The sequence below is a fragment of the Belonocnema kinseyi genome, chromosome 10 (assembly GCF_010883055.1).
Source record: "Belonocnema kinseyi isolate 2016_QV_RU_SX_M_011 chromosome 10, B_treatae_v1, whole genome shotgun sequence".
Lineage (NCBI taxonomy): Eukaryota > Metazoa > Arthropoda > Insecta > Hymenoptera > Cynipidae > Belonocnema > Belonocnema kinseyi.
Window position 1 is genome coordinate 3,027,210 of NC_046666.1, and position 9,889 is coordinate 3,037,098.

Below are 9,889 nucleotides of genomic sequence, written 5' to 3' on the forward strand. Positions count from 1 at the left end.
TATTCGCAGTTAACCTCAGGGGTGTTTAACCTCAGGGGCCTTTCCTCTATCCGCAACCTGAGGACGCGCTACGTAGTGGTGATAGGTACCCACCAAGTAGTTAAAGGTTCAATAATTTAGATAAACTTTTATTTATTTTTTGAGTGAAAAATCTTTATTTGTTGGGAAATTCGTCTTTTTGGTTTTAAAATTCTTTCCTTCTGTTGTATAAATTTCATTCTTTTTTCATTAAAATATAAACGATGACACTTTTTTTGACAATATGTCTTTTTAGGTTGAATATTCAACTATTATGTTAAAAATTCAATTATTTTGCTGAAAATTCCAGTCTTTTGTTAAAGAGTTATCTTTTAAAGTAGAAGAAACTTATTTTTTAAATAAATTAATACATTTGAAAATTTTAAATTTTTATATGAAACACTGGAATTCCTAAATATATCTGAGGTAGAAAATAATTTATATTCAACCGCTGATATAACCTGCACAATAAAAATATTATTAAAAATCATAAATTCTTAAATTCTTTTAAATTCTCCTAAATTCTGTCATTCTCGGTTATATAACCTAAACTTAAATTCTCGAGAATTTAAGAGTTCTAGTCTTTAGTGGGTCAACATCGAGACTGACAGGCGAAATTTAAATTTAAGAGAACCGTGGGCCAATAATGGGTCAACTTAAAGACTGACAGGAGAAATTCATATATAAAGCAACCATGGGTCAATAATGGGTCAATAATGGGTCAAGATTGATACTGATAGGTGAAAATTAACTTAAGAGTGCCATGGGTCAATAATGAGTCAACATTGAGACTGGCAGGAGAAATTTAAATTTAAGAGAAACTTGAGTCAATAATGGGTCAACATTGAGACTGGCAGGAGAAATTTAAATTTAGGAGAAACTTGGATCAATAATGGGTCAACATTGATACTGACAGGAAAAATTTAAACTTAAGAGTACCATGGGTCAATAATGAGTCAACATTGAGACTGGCAGGAGAAATTTAAATTTAAGAGAAACTTGAGTCAGTAATGGGTCAACATTGACACCGACAGGAGAAGTTTAAATTTAAGAGAAACATGGGCCAATAATGGGTCAAGATTAAGACTGACAGGAGAAAATGAAACTTAAGAGTACCATGGGTCTATAATGAGTTAACATTGAGACTGGCAGAAGAAATTTAAATTTAAGAGAACCATGGTCCAATAATGGGTCAAGATTAAGACTGACAGGAGAAAATTAAACATAAGATTACCATGGGTAAACATTGAGACTGACAGGAGAAATATAAATTTGTGAGAAGCTTGGTCAATACTGGGTCAACATTAACACTGACCGAAGAAATTTAAATTTAAGAGAACCATGGGCCAATAATGGGTTAAAATTAAGCCTGACAGGAGAAATTCAAACTTGAAAGAACCATTGGTCAATAAGGGATCAATATTGAGACTGACAGGAGACATTTAAACTAACTTGGATGCTCCTTTCTTTAAAAACTACGCATTGTTACTCGTATTCTCCGCTTAGTTTTAGCTCCCGTATCTGTATTTTCATTAAACTACGTAAATCGAGATATGCCCTGAATAGAAAGAAGATGTTTAGGTCCTAGTTGAAATTCCTCATTCTTCTGTATAGTGCCGCAAAAAGCAAGTTTATGTGGAGCGAGTGGGTCAATTGCAACGAGCACTCTCTTCTCTTCAAGCTTCAAGCGACAGACGCGAAGAGACGGAAAGGCAGTTGAGAGGTCAGCTGGAGAGGGAATTAAGAGAAGGTGGGGGCGGAGGGGGTGCTCATGGAAACGAGAATTCCGTGAATGGCGAGACGATCGCCGATTTGAAAAGAAGACTGAGAGAACGAGATGAGAAAATCATGTCGCTTGAGGGAGACGTTGCCAAATGGGAGCAACGCTACTTGGAGGAAAGCGCTTTGCGACAAGCCGCCATAGACGCTGCCAGTCTTCCTAAGTATGTTTCAATTTTGAAGATTTAGAATAATCTTTTCCCGGTTTTTCTCGGTCAATTTTTTCAATTTACACGGTCAATTAACCCTCAAACGATACACTGGTGCGAATTGGTTTGTTTGCAATGTTAATATTAATTATTTAACATACTGAACGTATAATAAACAACTAGCGTATATTACACATATGTAACATATATATTTAATATATTTGGGGATAATTCGCTGCAGCTGTTTTTGCGTAAATGCCAACAAAATTAAAAAATTTCGGGTGCGAATTCGCACCAGTGTACCCTTTGAGGGTTAAAACTAGAAATATTCATATTTGCCTCAAATACCAAACATTTATTTTAATTTATCGTGTTAGTTCTAAACATTCTTTAACATAACAGAGCGAAAAGTTGTTAAATAACTGAATTTTTAAATAAATACTTGAATTTTCCACTGATAAATGTAAATTTTCAACAAAAATGGAAAAGATAAATTTTTAGTTAGAAAAATTATTTATAATAGTTGAATTTTAAGCAAAAAAAGATAAATTTTCAACGGAAATGATGAAAATGTAACTGAAATACCTGAATTTTCAAAAACAAAGATGAATTTTTAAACAAAAAGATTAATTTCCAAACAACAGGTTTAAGTGTCTTATTTTCAACGAAAACTTGAATAATTAAATTTCAAGTTAAATAAAATAATTGAACTTTAGAATTTTGAACGAACAAGATTAATTTCTACTAAAAAATTCGAATTTTCAACTGAAAAAGATCATTTTTCAACCAAAAATTTAACAATTGAATTTTGAGTTAAAAAAAGAAAAAAAACGTTCAATTAAATGGCTCATTCTTCAACACAAGAAATTAATTTTTAATTGAAATAATGAAATTTCAAACAATAAAATTATTATTTAAAAAAAATTGTTCAAATTCTTTAACCAAGTAAATTTATTTCTAACCTAAAAGATAAATTTTCAACTAAAATGATAAATATTTAAGTGGGAGAAGTGAAATTTGGATGAAAAAGTGCAATTTTATACCATAAAAATTAATTTTCTATAAAAAGACGATTTTTGCACAAAGTATATAAATTTTAATACAAATAGTTAAATTTTTAACTAAAAAATATCGCAAATAAACGTATTTTCTTCAAAATAATTCAATTTTATTCTGGAATAGTTAAATTTTTATATTAAAAAATTGATTTTGAACAAAGTAGTTACATTTCCAACCAGAGATGAATTTTTAATTAAAATAATGAATTTTTGAATCCAAATGATAAATCCTAATAAAAAATTTACTTTTAAAATTAATTTTCTAAAGTAATTTTTAATAAATAATAATATATTTAGTAATAAACATGGCATTTTCAGCATAATAGTTTAATTTTTAAACAAAAACGACAATTTCCAGTAAAAGAATTGAATTTTCAAGAAAGAAAGATTTATCAATTAAGAAAGAAAAAAAAGTCAAACAAATTGTAGAATTTTGAACCCAAAAAGATGAATTTTCAACAAAAAGTTAAATTTTTAATCAATAAGCAGGTTATTTTAAACGAAAAAGATGAATTTTCTACAAAAATAGTCGAATTTCAAACACCAAAAAAAAAATAAACCAAGAAGATTAATTTTCTTCCAAAAAAATACTAATTTTCAAAATAATACATGAATTTTCAACTAAATAGTTCAATTTTCCATAAAAAAAGATTATTTTTGAAATAAAAATTTTATAATTTAATTTCTGATTGAAAAAAAAATTAATTTCCAACCGAAAAGTTAAATTTTCACTCTAAAAATGTAAATTCTGAACAAAAATGTAATATTTGATACTTCAATAAAATAATATTCCAATTTTCAATTTAAAAAAAAAAATTATAAAAAGAAAATGAATATGCAAACCAAAAAGACGAAATTGCAACTGAGAGATTTCTTCAGTCAGGAAAGGAGAGAAGTTACAAACAAATTGTGGAATTTCCAAACAAAAAAGGCGAATTTTCAACCCAAAAATATTATTTTAAAGGATAAAGTTAATTTTCAATCAAAAGATAAATTTAAAATCCAAAAAGACGAATTTTCTATTTAAAAAGACGAATGTTTAACGAAAAAGTTGAATTTTCAACCAAAAAGGTAATTTCTTAGCGAAAAACTGAATATTTTATACGTAAAAAAAAAAAAAAACAAAGATTAAAAATTTAAAAAAAAGAAGAAATTTCAAACAAACTGTGGAATTATCAAGACAAAAAGGCGAATTTTTCACTCAAAATATAAAAATTTAATTAAATCAAAGCGTCGAGAGTGGGTCCTTTTTCGGAAAAAAGGTTTTCGATGGCAATTACCTCTGATGATAATGCAGATTCCTTTAAAACAATCATTTTTCTAAATTCAGTTAATAGCGATAATAAAATTGCGTCTTTTTTTTTTTTATTTCTTTTCAAAAGAGATGCGAAGATTGCTGCGTTGGAAAAAACGAGTCAAGATGCAGAAAAAATGATTGCAGAAGCGCGCTCGGAAAAGATGCGTCATATGGACGAAGTTCATGCCGCACAAAAGAAACTCGCCGATTTAGAATCTAGGTATTTGAATATACAATTGCCGAGTGGAGATTTTTTAAAATTTTGTTTTTAGGTGAATCGGTTAGGATTTTATTTGATTTTTGTATTTTTCTTCGACAGAATGAAAGATTTAGAGTCGAAACTGGCAGAGAGGGACGCAATGATACGCGTTCTTCAAAAGCATACCTACGACAAAGACAGTAGTTGTAGCAGTGGTGTTGGTAGTTATCCCGCTGCGCACTCGTCTCATTCCAGTACCTCGGCAGATCACCACACAGTACTGACGAGCACTCCAGAACTTGGTAAGACATTTTTTTCCTATTTTCAAAAAAAAATTACATCAAATTCACTATTTTTTTTGTTCCTAATGCCACCATTTCTTTAATTTTCCTTTAAAATATTGTTGAACTTTTTCGATAATTCGCTACAAATGGTCTCAATTGCTGATTCGGGACCATTCAAATTCAGGATGGCGATTGGATCAGTAAACTTATTTCTTGACCGGGAATTTAACGAATTTTCCGAAGAAAAATTTGCCCAATTTCGATTTTAATATATTTTTTTTTAAATAATTGAAGTGCGGGCTTGAAGATTTAAAGAATTACAAATTAAAAGCATTTGAAGCTGAAATTTTTTCATAAAAAATAGTTGTATTCTATCAACTTTTAATATCTGTATATATAAAAAACCTGTTTCGAGATGTTTGTCGTCACTAAACTCCGAAACTATTTAATAAATCTTGATAAAATTTTGCATACTGTGTGTAATTTGGTCCAACTTAGAAGATAGGATACTTTTTATCTCATTTAATTACCTCAAAATTTTTTGATTTAAATTAAATGTTTTTGTGTTCTCCATAATTTTCTAACAGATGCCATTTATTCCGATAATATTATTTTTATATCAAAATTCTCATGATTTCTGAATCAAATATTTTTAATTCCAAGTTTTCGGTATTCATTTATATTATTTTTATATTAAATTTAATTAATAAATTTATTAATATATTATTTCTATTTTTTTTTTGTTATTAAAAAGTGTAAACGTCCATTAAAAACTTTATCAAATATTTTCAACTTAAAAACAACGCCATAATAATATAGTCGTAATTAAAGGTTTTTATTAAATTAGCAATACTTTATTCTTAACTTAAGATGAGTCAATTGAAACCAAATATTTAAAAGAATTTCGAATAGCTTTTAAAATTTTTGTGTAACAATTTTAATTGTTCTATCTAAAAAAAAAGTTTAATTTGTAAGTGAAATTGTTAATTTTTGACATATAAATAACAATTTAACAATTATTATTTGCTGAAAAAATTTGAATTATTTTAAGAGATATTTCTAAATATCTCCTTTTTTCAGAACTTATAGATACATTTTAAAATTAATCGAATTTTTCCTACAATTTTTGGAAAATCCTGCAAATGAAAAAAAATATTCTTAAAATCTTCCTGGTTCTTTTTCGATAGTTTTTGAAATCTATTAAAATCTTCTTAAACTTTCTGTTACAATATATTTTAAAAATTAAAAAATCATTTTCAATTTTTCTGAGAGTCTTAAGAAATTCGAATATTTTTAATACTTCTAAATATTTCTTAAAATTACTCTTAATTTTTTTTTTACAAATATTAAGTTTTATTCTTATTTATTAATTCAAATTTTCAGGATTTTTTTTTTAATTTGCAGGATTTTCTAAAAGTTCTAGAAAAAATTCTAGCAAAAAATAGTATATTTACATTTTTATTGATGAGAATTAATTTACATTTTCAAAAAAAGCATTTTCTACAAAAAAGTTTAATTTTGTACCAAATAGTAGTTTCCTAAAATAAATTGTGACATTTTCAACCCGAGAATATAAATTTTCATGAAAAAAGTTTAATTTACGACCCCATTTATTGAATTTTCAACAATGTAGTAAAATTTTCCGCTTCAAAAATTTATTTTGAAAAAAAGTACTTTAAAAAAGAAGTTCATCTTTCAAATACAGATTTTTGACCACACAGTTGAATTTTCAAACCAGAAAATGTTAGTCCTAAACAAAAAAATAATTCTTGACCGAAAGAGATAAGTTTTTAATCAGACAGTTGCATTTTTTTACTAAAAAATGTGAAATTTCGACAGAAATAGGTAAGTTTTCAAACCGAAAAGGTGTTTGTTCATCAAAAGTGTTGAATTTTTAATCAAATAAAATTTCTCAGTCAAAAGAGAAATAAAAGTTACAGTCTTTTGCTAAAAATGAATTATTTTTTTTTAAGATTCAACAATTTAATTGAAAAATCATCTCTTTTGTTGAAAAATGTGCCTTTTTGTTAAAAATTCGTTTTTCATTTGACTGAAACATTTTTTTACTGCAAATTTAAATATTCCAGTTGAAACGTTAAATATTTTGTTAAAATTTTTTTTTTGTCATATTGAAAATTATCTCTTTGGTTCCCAATTTCGAAATATTTTATAAAGTTTCGGTTGTATGGAGCCCGTTTTCCAATTTAAAAATATGTGGAGCCCCTTTTTTAATTTAAAAATATGTGGAGCCCCTTTTCCTATTTAAAAATATGTGAAGCCCCTTTTCCAATTTAAAAATATGTGGAGCTCGTTTCCAATTTTGAAATATCTTATAAACTTTCAGTTGTATGGAGTTCCGTTTCCAATTAAAAATTATGTGGAGCCTCTTTTTCAATTTAAAATTATGTGGAGCCCCGTTTCTAATATATAACTATGTGGAGCCCCGTTTCCAATATATAACTTTGTTGAGCCCCGTTTCCAATTTCGAAATATTTTATACAGTTCCGGGTGTATGGAGCACCGTTTCCAATTTAAAACTATGTGTAGCCCCTTTTCCAATTTAAAAATATGTGGAGCCCGTTAAAAATTTTTGAAGTATCTTATAAAATTTCGTTCGTATGGAGTTCCGTTTCCAATTAAAAATGAGGTAAAGCCCCTTTTTTCAATTTAAAATTATGTGGAGCCCGTTTCCAATTTCGAAATATTTTATACAGTTCCGGGTGTATAGAGCCCTGTTTCCAATCAAGAATTATATGGAGCCCCGGTACCAATTAAGAATTATGTGGAGCACCGTTTCCAATTTAAAAGTATGTGGAGCCTCATTTCCAGTTTAAAATTATATGGAGCCTGTTTCAAATTTCAAAGTATTTGATAAAGTTTCGGGTGTATGTGGAGTCCCGTTTCCAATTTCCAAGTATATTATAAAGTATGTAGGAGAGAAAGGTAAGGAAAGTTGGAAGGAAGACGCGTTAGAGATTTTAGGTCGGGAGGGAGAGAGGGAGGGATGGATGGATGGATTAAGTGAGTGGATGAAAGAATTGAAAGACGACTCGCGAGAATTGAATGAGAAGGAATGATTCTGAAGTGAAATTTGTTTTGATTGCAGTGAGTAGTGTGTTGGGAGGTGGGAGTGGGTACGGGAGCACAGGATCTTATGGAGTGACCGACAGCTATAAATATCGGAAGCAAGGAAGCTTTGAGCAAACGAACAAGAGCCTTGACGATCAACTGAAGGAGCTAGATTCTCAACTCCTCAGCAAGGTAGGCAGAATCTCCACAGTGTAGTGCTCTGTATTATCGTGTCGATCTTCACCTCTTCCCAGCCTACCGAAGTTGGCATCGAAAATCACTTTATTTATTTTCAAATTTTCATTTGAACTAGTAGATCTTTCTCTTTACCCTAAACTCGGATAAGTATCTTATCAGTATATAATTTAAAAATAAGCCAGTACTTTTACCATATCTCTTCGTGCCACGTGTAATTGTAGCCGAAGCAGGTCACGAAAAAATTACAGAACACACACTCCAAGGTATTCATGTGTTTGTATTGTGTTTGAAGAATTAGCGTTGAACAGCAACAACAAAAATCCACTCGAGAGCAGATAGAGCCCTTGCTTTCTATTTTTATCATTCTCAAGTTTTCGGCTTTCCTATCTGCTCTCGAACGTCTTCCTAAAACGTATTATGATATTTTCCAATGAATCGCAATATCATAATGTTTGTGTGGCAGTTTTTCTTGATTAAATCCCAAAGTAATTGAGATTGATTGATATAGAGTTTGAATTCAATTTTCCCCTTTTCTTTCAAAAGTCACTTTTAATGAAGCGTCAAATGTTACCGACTTTAGTAATATAATTCGTGCAGTTTCATAATCATTAAGCGACTGATTCATGTTATGTTGATGGTTTGACAAAATATAACCAGTAACGGAGTTGATATAACGAATTTGATTTGACGTTGTTAACATCATTTTTGCCGAGTGATCCAACTAATTTCCTTCCTTATAAAGGTGGTCCAGAAAAATCTCTGATTTGAAAAAAAATCATTTTTAGCTTCAAATCCTAAAATGCATTAACAGGAATTGATCAGAGGTGTTTTTTTTATTATTGCTAATTTAGAAAAAATGCACTAGAATCAAAAGAAACCATTTTTGAAGATGGCAAAAGAGTTCAAGAGATTTCAAGTAATTCGTTTATCAAATTAAGCAAGGCCTAAAATGTCTCGAACCCACTTCATTCATTTAAAAGTAGCAGAAAAAAAAACATTTTTCGACTTTATGGATAATAGACTGCACAGTAGAAATGCTCTAAAACAGAGAAAATAAGGATTTTTTTAAAATACAAAAATAGGGAACTTCCTTCTTTTCATAAAATTGATATGGGCAATATATTCAACAAAATATATGAATTTTCAACCAAATAAGTAAATGCTTAACTAATAAATCTACTTTTTAAAATAAAAATATTGAACATTTTCACTTTCCCTTAAACAAATTAATTGCATAAAGGAAAAAATGATTAATTTTTAACCTAATATTTCAATTATAAACCGAAGAGATGAATTTTCAATTAAAATTATGTATCTTCTGTTAAGTAAAAAATTGTAAATAAAAAAATGAATTTTTAGCATAATAATTCAATTTTGAACCAAGTAGATGAATTTTCATCTAAAATGTTAAAATTTTAAACAGAAGAAAAGAATTTCAACCGAGTATTAGAATTCTCAATCAAAAATATGACTTCTTAACAAAAAATGTAATATTTGCAATTTTAATCAAAAAAGATTTGAATTTTTAATAAAAAAACTGTTGAATTGAACCATATAGTTTTTTAGAAAAATGAATTTTTAAACCAAAAATACGAATTTCTATGAAAAGAGATGAATTATCAACTAAAAAAGGTACATTTTGAACCAAAAATGAAATAGTATACTTTTATTTAAAACATAATTAATTTAAAATGAACAAAGGGGGAGGGTCGGTAAAGCCGGTTTTTGGCCTAATGTATTTTTGGACTAAAAAATCTGAAAAAATCATGGTAGTATCTTATAAGTATCCCGAGTCGATTGCACGCTAAACGGACTACCCTCCACCCCCCAGCCACCCC

At 28.6% G+C, this 9,889-nt stretch overlaps 1 protein-coding gene across 4 annotated transcripts in view; it reads left to right on the top strand.

Moving 5' to 3' along the window:
- LOC117182353 (angiomotin-like protein 1) overlaps positions 1-9,889 on the top strand; it is a 36,085-nt gene that overhangs the window by 23,149 nt on the left and 3,047 nt on the right. For all 4 annotated transcript variants that reach the window (XM_033375528.1, XM_033375529.1, XM_033375531.1 and 1 more), the window contains exons 8-11: positions 1,633-1,961; positions 4,387-4,521; positions 4,621-4,802; positions 7,891-8,045. In XM_033375528.1, coding sequence (XP_033231419.1) covers positions 1,633-1,961; positions 4,387-4,521; positions 4,621-4,802; positions 7,891-8,045 — 801 coding nt within the window. The remainder of the gene's footprint in view (positions 1-1,632; positions 1,962-4,386; positions 4,522-4,620; positions 4,803-7,890; positions 8,046-9,889) is intronic.